General features: G+C 41.2%; 1 protein-coding gene across 3 annotated transcripts in view; it reads left to right on the top strand.

Moving 5' to 3' along the window:
- AMFR (autocrine motility factor receptor) overlaps positions 1-18114 on the top strand; it is a 41613-nt gene that overhangs the window by 11624 nt on the left and 11875 nt on the right. For all 3 annotated transcript variants that reach the window (XM_081510649.1, XM_081510651.1, XM_081510650.1), the window contains exons 3-10: positions 2438-2602; positions 3929-4081; positions 6387-6427; positions 6593-6725; positions 8308-8441; positions 9275-9385; positions 13943-14133; positions 15878-15981. In XM_081510649.1, coding sequence (XP_081366775.1) covers positions 2438-2602; positions 3929-4081; positions 6387-6427; positions 6593-6725; positions 8308-8441; positions 9275-9385; positions 13943-14133; positions 15878-15981 — 1032 coding nt within the window. The remainder of the gene's footprint in view (positions 1-2437; positions 2603-3928; positions 4082-6386; positions 6428-6592; positions 6726-8307; positions 8442-9274; positions 9386-13942; positions 14134-15877; positions 15982-18114) is intronic.

The raw sequence follows: 18114 nt of genomic DNA, 5'->3' as shown, positions 1-18114 counted from the left end.
TTTAATTTAATTTGTGTATTTGGCTGCACCAGGTCTTAGCTGTGGCATGTGGGATCTAGTTCCCTGACCAGGGATCAAACTGGGGCCCCCTGCTCTGGGAGCACAGACTCCCCAGCCACTGGACCTCCAAGGAAGTCCCCAAAAGCTTTCTTTGTTGCTTCTTCTGTTTTCAAGTAAAACTTTGACTTGTGGACCAGAAATCTGTCAGGCCAAGCAAGCCGTCTAATTGTTGGTGGATTGTTCTGGCATCAGTGGGCCTTATGTACCACCTTCGGTTTCCTAAAATGTTAAATACCAGTTTAAAATTTACAGAACACATAACCTTGAAGTATTACAGAGATTTTTTAAAATATCTGGAGGTAATCATTATCGGCACATTTGTCACTCATCTCCACTTTTTTCAGTATAGATCTCATCTTTTGTGTTGTTCTGTGATGACCATTTTTGACCAGTGTCATCCTGTAGTATTTACTAAGCAGTGTTTCAAATTAGAACACTACAGAGTTGACACGGGTTTACTCTCTGGGTGCTTAAAGTTGAAGAAGTAGAGTAAATACTAGGGGCAAAGACATTGAAGACCTAAAATGGGACAAATATTAAACTGTTAAGTGGAGGTGTAGAACAAAGATTTTTTTTTTTAATGCACTTAATGCCTACCATGGCACTTGTCTAAGCATGATATATATATGAACTTACTTAGTTCCCCCAACTATTCTATGAGATAGATGCTGTTGTTATAAGACCTGTCTTATAGATGGGAAACCAAAGCATGGGGATGGGAACCAAAGCGACACAGGAAATAGATGATGGAACGAAGGTTCAGAACCAGGGCACAGAATGTTCTAGCTTCACCTCATGCTTCCTGGCCCAGATCTGGAAACAGACATTCGCTAAGGATACAAAGGGCGTCTAGGCACAGTACAGTGTTTTAAAGCTCTCAGAGTAACTCTTATCTTTAAATAGTCTTGTCATCAATGTGTTCCACATGTGGGTTCAATTATTTCTGTTTCTTTTTTCAATTTTTCTTTTCTTTCTGTTTAAATATTTGAATTTGTGAAACATTTGCACAGTTTAAGAACTTTATATAAAAGTCAACTTAGGAGCCGTGTTTTCCTCCTTCTCCTCTGCACTCAGTTTCCACCACTATGCTTGATGGTACTTTTTAATATCTGTTGGGTTGATGCTCCTTGTTGCCCTTCTTTTTTTTTTTTAGGATGGTAAATATATTTGAAACTGGACATCCTCAGTGTAAGAAAGAGTACAGTGAAGCAGATATACTTATGTGGGGGTGTTCATTTATATAACTTCATTGGAAGTCAGGTGGATGTTACTTATTAGAAACCATCAGTTCAGTTCAGTCGCTCAGTCGTGTCCGACTCTTTGCGACCCCATGAACCACAGCACGCCAGGCCTCCCTGTCCATCACCAACTCCCGGAGTCCACCCAAACCCATGTCGACATCATCGAGTCGGTGATGCCATCCAACCATCTCATCCTCTGTCGTCCCCTTCTCCTCCTGCCCTCAATCTTTCCCAGCATCAGGATCTTTTCCAGTGAGTCAGCTCTTCGCATCAGGTGGCCAAAGTTTTGGAGTTTCAGCTTCAACATCAGTCCTTCCAATGAACACCCAGGACTGATCTCCTTTAGGATGGACTGGTTGGATCTCCTTGCAGTCCAAGGGACTCTCAATAGTCTGGGGGTGTGCATTTATATAACTTCATTGGAAAACAGGTGGATGTTACTTGTTAGAAACCGTAGCAACATCCATAACCTTTGATTGCTGAAAAAATGCAATCTTGTACAAAGATATTCATTGCAATATTTTCTGAATGGCGAAAAAACATTTCAGTGACCATCTGTAACCACTAAAGTGGTCCATTCAGACAGTGTTCATTGGCATCAATCATTGTTTTACATTTAGAAGCAATGAAAATGTTAAGGCATCATTTTTGTTTTACTTTTCTTTGTACTTTTTCATACATTATTGATTATGGCTGGCAAATTAGCATATGTTATTTTTGAATCTGAAGGATGCTTAAAAAAATATCTAATCTTTTGTTTAAGAATTCAGAGAGCAGAAGTAGTAAAACTGATACTTGCAGCTGTCACCATTCTTTTTTATTTTGTGTTTTATTCTGTTATATAACATTATTAATATTATAAGATACTAAACTAATATTATTCCATCTTAATGTCTAAAATTTTGTAACTGACTGAGGAATTCAATCCAGAATCTATAAATTACTTCTTAGATGTCTTACCTTTGTTCTTCAGAGGGCTCATTTCTTTCTTTGCTTTTGGTTTTGTCATGGACAAGTGTTAGAAAGCAGAGAATAGAATATTCTCTCCTTCTTAAAAGCCAGCTTTTGTTGTGTTACCTTCTCTAAAACGGGTTAGGTGTAATGGTACTCACCTTTACAAATATTTTTCTTTTTAGCACCTCAAAGACAAGTTTTGGAATTTTATTTTCTACAAGTTCATTTTCATTTTTGGTGTGCTGAATGTCCAAACAGTGGAAGAAGTGGTCATGTGGTGCCTCTGGTTTGCTGGACTAGTATTTCTGCACCTGATGGTTCAGCTCTGCAAGGACCGGTTTGAATATGTGAGTTTTTACCCAAGCTCTTCTTTTCCTGCTTAGGCATACATATGCCAGGTCTGAATGGTGTAATATGAATGAGCCGTGACACGTGTGTACAGAATGGCTCTCCCAGGGAAGGCTCCTGGCTCAGGCACCTCCTACCTGTTTCTTGAGGAACTTTCTGCAGCAGCCAAGGAATGCAGGGGCAGTGTCCCCTCAGGAGGCTTTCTCCTCTCCCCAGCAGTGTTACATGACAGCCCACGTGGGGTCAGTTCATCTAACACAAACTGTTTTGATCGCAGTAAAAGGAAAGCTTAAACTGAAAAAATAGCTGATCTCTTCCAGATGTTTTCTGTTCTAATCTCCTTCCGTTTTCTCCCTTCTTACTCTGACCCTTGGGGCTCCTCTTTCTGACTAGTTTATGTTGTTTCCACCCCCCCCGGGCTGTGACTGAAGTAGCTCTCTTGGCTCCCTTGGTCCCTGGAGAAGTGACTCCTTTTCTGTCTGGGTATAAGTTCTGCCTTTTGGCTACAGAGTTGTGCGGAAGAATCTTCATTCCTGAGTGCTCCCTAACTAATCTCATAGATCCAGAGCAAATGGGCACCTGCGATCCTACCACTCTGTGAAACCCACCCCACAGTGCTTTGCCCCTTTCTTTACCCAGTCTTCATGGACCATAGTGGTCCTTTCACTTCTATGTGAATTGATCTCAGTTCCACAGCCTTGAGCTGTTTCAGAAGTCAGCTCCCATCCTGGGCCATGAACAGGTGCTGTTTATCTCCCCAGCTGGTTGGGTATCTACAGTTTCCTGCTCAGGAGTCACAGCTCCAGACCTCCCTTCTCCAAGCTGTTGCCTCTGCTTGTGTACCGTTAACATAGACCAACAATAGTGGTCCATCTGCACTTGGAGTACACTTCAGTTGTCCCAGCTGTGAACAGGCTAGGAATGTCCCCCCGACTGACTTTGAGGGGTTAGGACTAGAGCAAGATTGAGAAAGAGCGCGACAGAACGTGGTGCTGCCCAGAGTCCTCTTGAAGCCAGAGGGAGGATGACAGACCCTGGCAAGTTGCTTCTACAGGCTTTTAACCCCACCGGTAGGAGGATCCTTGAGAATTTTAGATGAAAATATCATGTATATTGTTATGGTCCCTAAATTAAATGATGAAGATCTCAAGGTATCAGCGCATACTCATATTGAGGTTGGCTGGAGAATTCTGACCATCTGGTAATGGGATACTTTTCTGTGCAGACCTCCCAACAAAGACACCAAGATTAACCTTGAGTTTCTCAGTCAGGTTTAACCCTGCCATGCTAAAGAATGAGCTGTGTCTCCTGTTTTGTCCTTCCAGCTTTCTTTTTCTCCCACCACCCCCATGAGTAGCCACGGCCGGGTTCTGTCCCTCCTGATCGCCATGCTGCTTTCCTGCTGTGGGTTAGCAGTTGTCTGTTGCATCACAGGCTACACCCATGGGATGCACACGCTGGCTTTCATGGCTGCAGAGGTAAGATACAGAAACAGGCTTTTGCTCTGGTTGTGTTCCTGTGTATTTTCAAGGAAGCTAGAGGGTGGTTGACAGATTATTTTTCACCCATGATGGAGAGCTGGTCTTTCATTTTAACAAACATTTTTGGAGTTCCTTTGTTTTAGGTTGGGTGCTGGTACTGAATGCTTCTATGTATGTTATCTCATGTAATCCTTGCTACAACCTAATAAAAAGGACAGTTGACCCTTGAACAACGTGTAAGCTGTGTGTATCCACATATATGTGGATATTTTTCAGTAGGAAATACTACATGGTCCCTGGGTGGTTAAATCCACAGATGCAGAGGAACTGGATAGGGAGGGCCAACTATAAATTACGCACTCCTCTGTTGCCCAAGGGTCAGCTGTAATTATTTTTGCCAGCAGTTATACATAGTGCTTACGGTACACTGGGGATTGTTGTAAATACCTTACATGCCTGTTTATGAATGGGAAAATGGCATGGAAGCTGAACTGCTAAAAGTTCCGAAGTGGTAAAATTAGCATAATCCAAGGTCTATGACTTCAAAGTGGGAAAAATTTTCTCCTTAAGAAGCAGTACTTGGTAACAATAGGGAGATACCCTGTAATTGGTTTGGAGGAAGAAATGGCAACTCACTCCAGTAATCCTGCGTGGAAAATCCCATGGACAGAGGAGCTTGACCTGCTACAGTCCAGGGGGTTGCAAAGAGTTGGACTTGACTTAGTGACTTAACTACCACCTGTAATTAGTTAGTTTAGATAGCCCATAAATTAAGATTTTACAGAATAATTCAATAAATATGGAAACTGTATTCATTATTTTCAGAGAATAATCTGAGATATTCATGTATATTTAAAATGCACTTTTAAAAACCTTTCTGAAAATACCAATTTCTACTCAATAGAAATAAGATTTTTTGTATGTTCTTTCTTTTCAGTGGCTATATTTGCTTTTCTCTTCAGGCCAAAGGAAAAACACTTTTATCTTGTCCATAATTGCTATTAATGAAAAAATGAAATAATAGATATCTAGTATCAATAGATGGCTAATATCAAAACTGTAAGTTTGAACTGCTAATTGGGAATTTGTTAGAATAGAATTAAAATTTATTTTGCTTAATAGTGTTCATTTTGGAGTATAATGTAGTGTAAGTACATTGTTTTCCTTTTTTGTTTCTCGAGCTTTTAATTACTACGAGGCCAAACTTTGAAAAAGGTATACCTAAAAATAAAGATACTTAAAATAGGTCTATTGGGTCATAGTACATATTTTTATTTTAGCTCATTAAGTTTTTAAGATAAATTATCATGTTACAGATTTGATATTTTGAACTAAATCATGTTTTTGTAGTGTTTTTTTCTGTGTAAAATATTTTCTATTTGTAAATGAAAGTTTTCTAATCTCTAAGAATGTTTATGTTTAATTCTCCTAGATTAAGAGGAAACTTTTCTTAGCATCAGTTTCTATGATACAAAATACCATGAAGGTCTTATTTTGTTATTGATTTCCTTCATTCGGTTTTCTTCTCTGTCAGTGAACAGGGTGCAGAAAGCATTATGTAGCAAGCAGGGACTCATAGATTATCTAGGTTAGTAGGGTCTAAACCTTACCTTGGGTATACGATCACCAGGTATTCAGACAACCTCTTCGGGTTATCAATTACAGTGACTCAGTGCTGTACAAAATAGAAGTGATTGTCAAACTCAGTTACCTCAAGATTGTGGAAGGCATCCCCAGGAGCTGGACAGGTGTAATTGGTTGTCACCTATTAACAGGAAAAGGCTCAATAAAAGTTGAGTTTCTAGCTCATGAGAATATTCCATGGAAATTTAAAGCACATGAACTAAAATGGTTGATAACTTGCTTTTTTTTTCTTTCAGTTTTAATGGGATATAATTGGCATACAGTCTGTATAAGTTTAAGGTGTACAGTATAATGATAATAATAATTTATGTGAAATGATTATTACCACAATAAGTATCCTCTTAATACCCCCAAAATGTTTTTTTCCCTGTGATGAAACTTTTTAGGATGTCCTCTCTTCACAACTTTGAAGTATACGATACAGCACTATTGCCTATAGTCATGTTAAACATTACATCCCCCGTACTTCTTTACCTTATAACTGGTAGCTTGTGACTACCATCCTCCAATTCCCCCTCCACCCCCCTAGCCATTGAACAACCTGCTTTTTAATTGAACTGAGAAATGTTTGTCTTTTATCATTTTGCAAAAGTGAATTTGGTCTGAGCAATCCTAAACTTTACTAAAAGGAAAAAAAAATCTCTCTTTTTTAAAATAGTCTCTTCTTGTGACAGTGAGGACTGCCCATGTGATTTTACGGTGAGTAGAAATTTGGGAGGGAGGTGATGGAGGTCTACTCATACAGTTGGTTTTAAAATATAACATGTAAAAATTTTGTAAAAATATGACTCTACTGTATCCTATTTAAAACAAATTCAATTGTGACAGTAAATCATTAACATGATTCTTCTCTGTTCATGGCAGATACGTAATTCACCTCTGGGACCTCAACCATGAAGGGACATGGGAAGGAAAGGGGACGTATGTCTATTACACAGATTTTGTCATGGAGCTCACTCTCTTGTCCTTGGACCTCATGCACCATATTCACATGTTGGTAAGTTTCCCAGAAGGAACTCCAACAGAGAGAGCTAAGTTTTTTTGAATCAGGAACTCTGTTTAGTACAGAGTTTAATAAGTGAAACATTTGTGGATGACCCACTTAAAAGACTATAAACATGATGCAGCTGTGCCCCTCCCCTTTTTTTTTCTTTTTGGCCAATGGTGTAAAACTGTGGAACAGCTTTGGTGCCCAGCTCCAGAGGTGTTTGCTGTCCTCCCAGGAGACTTAACTCATTCTGCTGACCAAGTCAGTAGATAATTCTTTTAGCATGGTATTAGAGTTCCTCTCCTCATAGATTCTGTGGCTTCTGATATTTAACAGTTACTTTGTAGGTGGTAAAGGGAACTCCGACAGTGTTAGCTGCTTCATGGATGCATAAATGTTCTGTCTTTGTAATTAAAACCAAAGTCCTTATTCTTAATTTCTCCTACTTCATTGTTTGCATTTTACTTTGGTGTGCAAGAAATCACCATGCTGAAAACCTGCTTCCCTGGTTAGCACTTCAGTGATCTCAGAATGGTGAGAATCAACATATTTGGTGGGCAATTTGTTTATATCGTAAGCTGGTCAAAGTAGCATTTAAAAATTTGGGAGTTAAACATTGCACATTTCTAAGTGTACTTTTTTAAAAAATGACTTTGAAAACATACTTTAAAAAAAAAGCCCCCCCCCAAACAAATGTCCAGAGTTAAGAGTTGACATTTTTTTGTGGTTACTGATTCTTTCTTTATTCAAAGCCATATATTCATTGTGTATTGGGCATATAGCTTAGGATTTTGTAGCTGTTGTATTATGTGCATCATCCTATGCTTCTTCTAAATCATTTTAATACCTTTACGATAAAAATTCCATGACAGAGCTATGATGATTTAATTGAAATACACCATACAGCACTGTTATAACTGTAGTCATCATGTCGTATGTTATATCCCCACTAAGTTTTTATCTTACAACTGGAAGTTTGTACCTTTTGACCACTTTCCTTCCTTCAATTCCCCACCCCTAGCCCTTGAACACCCTGCTCTCATAATAGAGTATTTAGATTTTATTCAGTTGTTTGCCTCTTCACATCTTTACATAATTTTTTGGTCACATGTTAGTTTTTTTTAAAGTACTTTTTTCCTCTTTTCACTTACAATATTATTTACCCATATTATTAATCTTCAAAAAGTTATATATAAAATATAATAGGATATAGTTATATTTTATGATACATATAATGAGTATATAATATTTCATTATGTGAGTTCACAGTATAACTGTTCCCCTACTGGGCATTTGGTCTGTTCTTGATTTTCTCTTTTATAATTGCATGAATGTACATCATTTGGCATAAAGCTTTAAAATTTCTGATGAGTTCCTCAGAAAAGATGGCTGCTGATGGAAAGACTAGATCCAAGAGCATGGACAGACAGTGTTCAGGGTCGTGAGAGAAATATGTACGTTTGCTTCCCAAGTGACTGTTCCTGTTCAGCTTTACCCACAATTCAGACCTTCTGTTACTTGCCTCACCTTAATGCTAGCAAGTTCACGTTGACCTTTATTGTATATTTTATTCTCTCTCCATCTCATCAAGTTATTTGGCAACATCTGGTTGTCCATGGCCAGCTTGGTCATCTTCATGCAGCTGCGTTACCTGTTTCACGAAGTACAGCGTCGCATCCGCCGGCACAAGAACTATTTGCGAGTGGTCGGAAACATGGAAGCCAGGTGAGTCAGCAGGTTGATGGCGCCCATGTTGACACATATGAGATCTTTAATAATAACAGATCCCAGGTTATATCCCTGCTTTTTTCAGCTGTTAAATGGAATGGTGAAGAGTGCAGGCTCGAAGAGTCAGACTGCCTGGATGTGAAGCCCACTTAGTTGCTGTGTGATTCTGGACAATTTACTTACCTCCCTGTGCCTGGGTTGCTTAAGCCTAGGGATGATAACAGTACTTTCTTCCTGGAATGTTGGGTGGATTCAGTGGGATAATGAACACAACATACTTAGAACAATACTGGGTAAATATTAGGTTCTTTTATTATTTTTATCATCATTATTATTAAATGGAAGTTTACTTGGGCTTCTGCCCTTTTTATTCCTTACACATGCATGCTTACATACACACAAACACAAACACATTCTCTCTCTCACACTCTTAACCTCACTGAGGTGTTCCCTTGGCATCCTGAGGCTAAACCAAGCCTGAAAGGTGTGACATTAACAGGCATCCTTTTTGTGTCCAGGGGAGAAGTTTGGTTCTCTGAGGGGTCTTAACTCCTCTAATCTACCCAGAAATGTTTGCTCAAGTCATCACTAACAAGGGCCGTTGTTATGACACAGTTGGTTTCTGTGTATAGGTTTCTTGCTCTTCGACGGTCTCTGAAGAGAGCGTGGTTGTCGTGGTTTTGGTGGGTGCGATTTCATGCTGACACGATTCCTCTGTAACTGTGCTGTTAGGTGAAGTGTGTGGTGTAAGTGGTGCTCAGTGTGTGTGTGGGATTGACGGATCCCTGCCAGGTGCACTCTGTGATGGTTTTCGGTTTTTTTTCTTATAGGTTTGCGGTGGCAACTCCAGAGGAGCTGGCTGTCAATAACGATGACTGTGCCATCTGCTGGGACTCCATGCAGGCTGCAAGGAAACTGCCCTGTGGACATCTTTTCCACAAGTAGGAGCTTTGCAGGGGGCCCTATGGGACTGGTGTTCTGTCCAGGCCACGAGGGTGCTTCTTGTGCTGGGGCTTAAGAGCAACCTTAGCTGAAGAGTGGGCGTGTTCCCTCAAGTGGCCACGGTGCTGGTACTGAGCGGGGTGGGGGCCTGGGAGTGTCTGCCTTATTTCTCAGCCTCTGCCCTACACGGCAGGATGTGTAAGCTCTGAGGTATAGCGCATAGGCCCCTAAGACTTAAAACAAAGGGATGGAGGAATCCTCACTTTCCCACAGCTTATTCCCTTTTCTCACCTTTATTGGGGTGAGGATATTTATTTGTGCATTTTGTGCATGCCCAGAAGCAACACAGACACACACACCAGGGCAGTGTGATGGGATGGGGATCAGACAGAGACAGTAAGCAGCCCGGAACTGTGACTGTGTCATCAGGGATTACAGAACCTCCACGGCTGGAATAGATCTGTGTGCAGTGCAGGCTCTTCTGTCCCCTGTGAGCCCTGTTGTCTCTCGCTGTTGCAGTCCTCACCTCCTTACATTATTCATTTTTAGAGCTCTCATACGGACTGTGCTGTTCAACCTAAATCCTAAATCATTCTGTTTATAGACTGGATGTTTTTCATGTTGATAGACCTTGAGGTATCTCTTGACCTTTTGTATCTGTGGTCAGTCTTACATACTGAGAAAGTTATAATCTTTACATCTTTAATCTTCCTTTATTTTGTAGTCTCAAATAGTTCTTCTTCTTTTTAATATCAGAAAGACTTTGGAGCTGGAGTATCAGTAACTCAACAAATTTATTGATTTTTTTTTTTTTTTTAAATGTGCTGGCTGCTGTGTTGGCTTCCGGGAAATAACATTAAAATAACAGAGGTGGTCTTTTGTTTCACAAAGTGTTCAGCCTAATGGAGGAGACAGACATGAATTAAGCAGGAGTGTTTATGAGCAAGTAAGGATAAATGGAGACAAGTGCTCTAAAGAAAAGGAATGTGGTCCTTGAGAGCTTGTAACAAAGGAATCTGACTCACACCTGGAGAAGGTGACTCCTGATGATGAGTAGGTGTGAAGGCATCAAAAGAAGGGATCAGGTGGAAAAGCCTTTGAGACAGAGGGAGCATTACTGTAGCAGAAGGGAGTGTGGTGTATCCAGGGAATGAAAGAGAACCCGTGTGGCAGGAGCTCAGAATGTCAGGGGGGGAGTGGTGTTTGCTGAGGCAGAAGACACAGGCCTGAGCCTCCTTGCAGGGAACGGAGGGCCATGGAAGGTTTTGAAGTAGGGGTTCGGGGTCAGATATGCAGCTGGGAGAGATCAGGGAGGCAAGTTAGTAAGGGCTGCAGGGGTTCATATAGGTGCCGAGAGGCATGTGGGCTAGAGCAGTGGAAGAGGAGCAGGAGGGGGTGGACAGGTGTGAGAAGGAATAGGAGGCACATGATGCTAGACTGGCTGTGAGAGAGGGAGGAATGTAAGGTGTCGAGGATTCTTCTAGTTTTGCTGCTGAGTGGCTGGATGGATGGTGGTGCTGAGTGATGAGGTTGGAAGACCAGAGAATTCACACATGCATTTCTTGAAAACTTTCAGATAGTTCCTAAGGAGCTTAGAGAAAGTTTGGAAGAATAACTCAAAAGAGAGTATATTTCACTCCAGAAGAAATGTTTTCAAGCATTTGATTAGATTAATTTTAGGATTTAATTTTTTAATTGAGGCAAAATTCATATAACATACAATCAGCCATCCTAAAGTATACAATTCAGTGGGATTTAGTGCATTCACAGTGTGGTGCAGCCACCACTGTTCTGTAGTTTCAAAACTTGTTCACCACCCCAGAATAACCCCTCATATCCGTTACAGTAAGCCACCCCCCATTCCTTCCTCTTCACATTACCTGGCAGCCAGTCATCCGCTCCCTGTCTCTGTGGGTTTGCCTTTTCTGGAAAGTCCATATGAAAGGAATGATACAGTATGTGACTTTTTGTGACTGCCTTCTTGAGCATAAAATTTTCACAGTCATACAAGTTGTAGCATATTTCAGTACGTCATTCCTTTTTATGACTGAGTTAAACATTTTTTTTTATAATAATTGAACAATCTGTTTATCCATTCTTCCATTGACAGACCCTCCATTCTTCCACTTTTTAGCTATCGCAAATGATGCTGCTATTAATATAAACGTTTGTGAATGGATAGCTGTATCTGTTGGAGTACTTGTTTTTAATTCTTTTCGGTATATACTTAGGAGTGAAATTGCTGAGTCATAGGGTAATTCTGTTTAACTTCTTGAAGAACCACCAACTTTTCCCACAGCAGCTGCACCATTTTACATCCTATCAGCAACATATGAGGGTTCCAGTTTCTTCAGATCCTCAACAATACTTACTGTTTTCTGTTTTTTCTTACTATAGCTATTGTAGTTGGTAGGAAGTGGTGTCTCATTACGGTGGTTTTTTTTTTTTAATGATAGTTCTCAAATGTGTTGTTTTTGTTGTGGTAAAAAATGTATGAAGTGAAAGCGTTAGTCGCTCAGTTGTGTCCGACTCTTTGTGACCTCATGGACTGTAGCCCACTAGGCTCCTCTGTCCATGGAATTCTCCAGGTAAGAATCCTGGAGTGGGTGGCCATTCCCTTCTCCAGGGGATCTTCCTGACCTAGGGAGTGAACCCAGGTCTCTTGCACTGCAGGCAGATTCTTTACCATCTGAGCCACCATGGAAACCCTTGAAAATGTTTACATAACATAAATTTTACCATTTAACCATTTTTAAATGTACCAATTCAGTGACATTGAGTACATTCACATTGTCATGCAACCTTCACCACCATCCATCTCCAAAAACGTCTTCATCTTCCCAGACTGAAATTCTATACCCATCAAACGATAACTTCATAGTCTCCCCTTCTTCTCAGTCCTTGGCAACTACCTTTCTATTTTCTGTCAGCTCTCACACAATAGCACATCGTACAATATTTGTCCTTTTAGACTGGCTTTTTTCACTTAGCGTAATGTCTTCAAGGTTCATCCGTGTTGTAACGTGTCAGAATTTCATTCCTTTCTGAAGCTGAAAAATATTCCATTGTGTGTATGTATCACATTGTGTTTATCCATTCATCTGTCAACAGGCATTTAGGTGGTTTCTGCCTTCTGAGGCTGTCATGAATAATGCTGTTGCGAACATAGGGTTACAGATTTCTTTTCAAGACCCTGCTTTCAGTTCTTTAGGGTATATACCCAGAGGTGGAATTGCTGGATCATGTGATAATTCTATGTTTATGTTTTTGAGAAACTATCGTACTGTTTTCTATAGCTAGTATACCTGTTTACATTTTACATTAGATAATAGCCATCTTAAAGGTTGTAAAGTGGTTTCTCATTGTGGTTTTGATTTGCATTTCATTTCTTTATTAACCAGTGATGCTGATCATTGTTTCACGTGCTTGTTGGTGCATTTGTGCATTCTCTTTGGAGAATGTCTATTGAAGTCAGATTATCCTGTTTTATTTGGATTGTTTTTCTTTCTGTTGATGAGTTGTAAGAGTTCTTTATGTATTCTGGATACCAAACCCTTATCAGATGTATGATTTGCAAATATTTTCTCCCATTTGGTAGCTTGTCTTCTCACTTTCTTGGTAATATCCTCTGATGTATACCTTTTAAATTTCTAATGAAATCCAGTTTACCCATTCTTTCTTTTGTCGCTCATACTTTGAGTGTCAAATCTAAGAATCCATTGCCAAATCTGAGGTCATGGTAGTTTTTTTCTAATAGTTTTATGGCTTTATCCCTTACATTTAGGTCACTGATCCATTTGAGCTGGAAGTATGAAGTAAAATTAGATTTGCTTATGAAAAGTGTGTCACCTGTAGCATTATTGAAAGGCAAGGATTTTACATACTTTTGGAGCCCCATACAAGGCTGGTATAACTAGAAGTGTGATTTAAGGGTGTTGATTAAAGGGAAGTGAACTTTTAAAAATATCATTTATTTGGCTAATAGTTACATGATCACAAACAGGAATTATAGGTACTTTATTATTTCAAAATGTGATAGAGTTGAATTTCCACGTTCATTATTTTGGAACATTACTGTCATACACTCTTCTGGCAGAGAGATAGTAAGCTGGAGAATAAGAGCCTTGAAGGCACGATTTTGATGAGAAGGCCAAGGTTATGACCATGTTAGTGGGTAGCTACAGTAGAGTGAGAGAACAGATCATTGGAATAGAGGATTCAAAGACGTGAGAGACAAGGGTGTTGGACTGGAGTCAGTCAAATGAGCTGGAGAGGAAAATGGTGAGCCGTGTGAGGAAGTCTTACTGAAAAATGGTCATGCCTGGGAACTTGTGGATGACCATGCATGTGAACGAATTGATGTTCAGAGCAGGGTACACCAGAAGTACATTAGGGTGAAGCAGGGCAAGAGGTAATGTCAGCAAGTGTTTCTCAACGTTTAAATCTTGCTAATGGTGAACAGAAAGTAAAATTACAACTCATTGATACGTTCAGAGTACTTCTGGTGAATTCTCGCAAAATACGCTAAGAATATCTTATTTTGCGCTTTTTGGTAGCTCCTGTCTTCGTTCCTGGCTAGAACAAGACACCTCCTGCCCCACATGCAGGATGTCTCTTAACATTGCTGACAATAATCGTGTCCGGGAAGACCATCCAGGAGAGAACCTGGATGAGAATTTGGTTCCTGTGGCGGCAGCTGAAGGCAGACCTCGCTTAAACCAACACAATCACTTCTTCCACTTTGACGGTTAGTTGGTTTCAACCTCTAAAACCACCTGCAGGGTGTTATCCTCTTAGGGGACGCTGTTTTCATTATAACTTGTCCTGTACAGGCTAATATAATAATATATTTTAGTTTGAATTGACAATGTTCAGTAAGTATAGATAACACTGAGGAGTTAGTCTGTGCCAGGCACTTTGCTAGATTCTATGTGAATTGGGGGAGGCAGGGGGTGCAGGGAGGTGAAAGTAGTTACAGTTGAATCAGCCATGCCTGCAGGAACGAGCTTAGTCACTTTAGTAGTTAACTGCTAATAATTTATTACATTGGTGTAATACTTAAGCATATAATGAAGGGTCACTGAATAGTCGTTCCAGTGAGTACTAGGACGAGAATCAGAGCCGAAACCCTCTTGCTTTGTCTGTGAGATATGAATGTTCAGCCTTCTAGAATGTTGGAAAGAGTTATATTCATGATAAAACCACACTTAAAATTCTAAGATCATGGGCACCATATCAGGAACTGGTTTATCATCCCTTAATTCACATTACGTTGGGCCATTGCTGATTTTCATCAATTTCAATACCACTAAATGCTGTGAGTTCATGTTTCCTACTCTAAAGTAGATATCCCTAGACTGTTTGTTTAGGAGGAGTGCTCTTCCTGTCTCAGATTTGAGTTTCCAAGGGTGGGGCACAGCAGAAGTGGCAACACGTTGAAATCCCTGATAGGAAGGACCAGAGGGGCGGAGTCCGTCTCTGAGAAGAGGGGATAGTGACCGCCTGGCTGGCTGAGCAGGTGTAGAGGGGCTGCTTTGTGGCTGCTAATTAAGGCCTCTTCCTCGTCCGACTTCTGAAATAGACAAGTGGATCTTGGACATGGGTTCTGGCTATGTAAGCTATTTTTTATGAATTATTACTGAAAACCTAGTCCAAGTTGATAAAGGCAACTTTATTTCTCCTTAGTAAGTACATGAAATAGGTATCCAGCTTTTTCTTGGGCACAAACTGTCCAGGCAAGACTTTTGAGTGGCCCTGAGCTTGTTTTACATTGCTGGCCTCCGGGCTTCTTTGTGAAGGAGAGGAAAATCCTTAAATGTGTGGCTTTGATATGGGGCTGTTTTAGTGCTGACACCTGTGATCATATAGCTTAGGAGCCCCTTCCTTAGGGCCATGGCAGCAGCGGCAGATTTCTTGGCACCCTTAGTCCAACAGCCTGTGTTGTAGTGCTGTTGGAGAAGCATTTTGAATGAGAAAAATAAAGTCTTTAAACCAGATTATTAAGTAGAAACTACTTCATGAAAATGATGTCCCCGGATGAGTAGTGTTTGTGAGTAGTGTGAAGAGAGGAGTGAAAGGTCAGCTCCTGTAGCAGCTTTGTAGCCCTGAACACCTTCCTGACAGTGCCGGCTGTGGGAGGGTTGGCGTGTGTGTGGGTCCAGGGCCACTGGAGAGCGGGCAAGCCCAGCAGTGAAGTGGCCTGGAACCTGACTGTGTGGCTTCAGGCCCTGGCCACCATAATTAAATGCTGGATGTTGGACAAGTTACCTAACTTCTGAGTGCCTTGGGGACCAACAGGAGCACTGGAGTCAAATCCCCGAGAAGAGTAAAATAGGAATACTAATAATAAACCCAGGTGGGGTTTTAGTGAGAATTGACACTTGGTCAGAGGCCTAGTGTGAAGGAAGCCCTGGCTAGTAGTGGCACTCACATGGTAGCTAATGTAAGGAGGGAGGCCTCTAAAACCTGCGCTGGATTCTCGTTTGTTTCAGGATCCCGGATTGCGAGTTGGCTGCCGAGTTTCTCAGTCGAAGTGATGCACACCACCAACATTCTAGGCATTACGCAGGCAAGCAACTCCCAGCTCAATGCAATGGTAAGGAGCACTCGCTGCTTTTAGAAGGAGCTTATTAATCAGGAGGGGAGCAGAAGCTGGAGAGTGTGTGCCGTGTGCATGACCCAGCTGGTCTCACTCTGCGCTGGCAAAATGACAGGGTTTTCAGGGGCATCTTATTCATCGGGACTACTTCAATTCCTGTGTTCTAAAATTGAAACTGACTTATTTGCAGGGAGGGAATGGAAGCACAGATATAGAGGGAGAGAGTGGGACGAATGGGGAAAGTAGAATCAACATGTGTACACGAAGAGGTGTAAGGTGGAGAGCTGGTGAGAAGTTACTGTGCAGCACAGGGAGCCCAGTGTGGCGCGCTGCGATGACCCGGAGGGATGGGATGGGAGGAGCGGAAGGAGGGTGTATGTATAATTATGGCTGATTTGCATGGTTGTATGGCAGAAACCAACATAATGTTGTAAAAACTTTAAAACAAAATTTAAATAATTACCAAGAAAAAAAACCCGAAACTGGTTTGGAAGCGAATTTTCCTTTTACTGGTGTGGCAGATAATGTGACCTTTTCTGAACACTGCTGGGGTCACTCTTGTGATCTTCGCTAGTGTTGGGGCTCCTCTTAATTTTCACCAGAAGTATTTGGGGAGTTACTGACTTGAGTGAATGATATGATTTCTGTTAAAAATTGTAGTAAGCCTACCAAATGTGTTATTTTGACTCCATCTCCTCCCTTCCCAAAACAAATAACTGAGTATACATTCACATACACACCCTTATACATATATGGCTGTGGACATAAGTGTGTGTGTATATACACACAAACACATACACTGTGAGATGTTGAGGCATGCTCTTGGCTCATTCAAGGATATTGCCCAAATACTTCAAGATTCTGTGTATTTTCTAAAGCTTTGTCATCTGATCTTCAATGATTCACCACTGTTGAAATGTAGTGTTCATTATGATGATAAATGCAAGAGTCTTAAAAATGTAAACTGTGTTATTCCTGCCCGAATAGGGCCTCTGGTTGACATGGGCAGGCCTGGCCAGTACTTTAGAAAGTCATTGGTTCACTTGTTTGTCCATTAACTTATCTTAGTATATTTATTCAACAAATGTGTTGTGAAAGCCTGTTCCCAAAACGGGCTCTGTGCTGTGTCAACAAATTGCGTAGCACCTGGAGTGTCAACAGGGTGGACAGGAGTCCTACTCTCGAGAAGTGTGAATTCTTCGTGGAGGGGGAGAGAGGGAGACAGACTGTAAACACAAACAGACGAGGTCATTGCCAATGGAGATGAGGGCTCTGCAGGCTGTAGGGCAGGTAATGTGGAGTGGTGAGTACAGACTGTTCTAGAAGAGACATTCAGAGAAGACTCAAGAGGTGATATTTAAGCTGAAACAGGAAGGGCGAAAAGGAGGCAGTGGAAACAGTAGGTGCAATGGCCATTAGGTGAGAATGTTCTGGAAACTAAGGGGAGTGATTGTGGTTGGAGCGTGTGAGTCGAAACCAAGACTGTGACATAATCGGGGTTGCAGAGCAGGTCATGTGGGGATGTGTAGGCCACAGTCCATTTTGGATTCTGTAATGAAAGTGTTAGTGGGCCATTCGGGCCTTTTTTTCCTCCCCCAGGTGACTGAGACTGACAGGACCATTGGCAGAGAATAATTTACTTTTGAGAGAATGATATTTACAGGGGCGGAAATGGAACCAGCAAGACCAGTTAGGAGGCTGTTGCAATAGTTCAGGCAAAAAAGGATGGCGGCTTGGACCAGGGTGTTGGTAATAAAGATGAAAAGAAATGGCAGATTGAAAGCTTTTTGAAGATGAACTGATAGGACTTGACAGTGCTTTTGGTTTGGTAGTGGGGCGAGGGGAGTGTTGGTTTTCAGTTAAGCAACTGAGGAGACAGTGGTACCAGGTATTGAGATGTGCAGGACTGAGGGGAGGAACAGATGGAGGACAGGACCTCGGCCTTCTGTTTGGCCGGGGACGTTGGGGTGTCTGTGAGTCAGCCAAGTAGCAGTGTCATGTAGACAGTTGCGGACCTCAAGAAACAGATCCAGCTGGAGAGAGACATTTGGGAGCTTTTAAGTCATAGGAGACTGGATCTCTTCAGGGGAAAGAAGGTGGCTCACGAAGAGAAAAGGGCTCAGGGCTGAG

This window comes from Giraffa tippelskirchi, chromosome 7 (assembly GCF_054371585.1).
Source record: "Giraffa tippelskirchi isolate mGirTip1 chromosome 7, T2T-mGirTip1v1.2.pri, whole genome shotgun sequence".
Taxonomy (NCBI): Eukaryota; Metazoa; Chordata; class Mammalia; order Artiodactyla; family Giraffidae; genus Giraffa; species Giraffa tippelskirchi.
The sequence above is the reverse complement of the archived record's forward strand: the minus strand, read 5'-3'. Positions and strand labels throughout refer to the sequence as shown.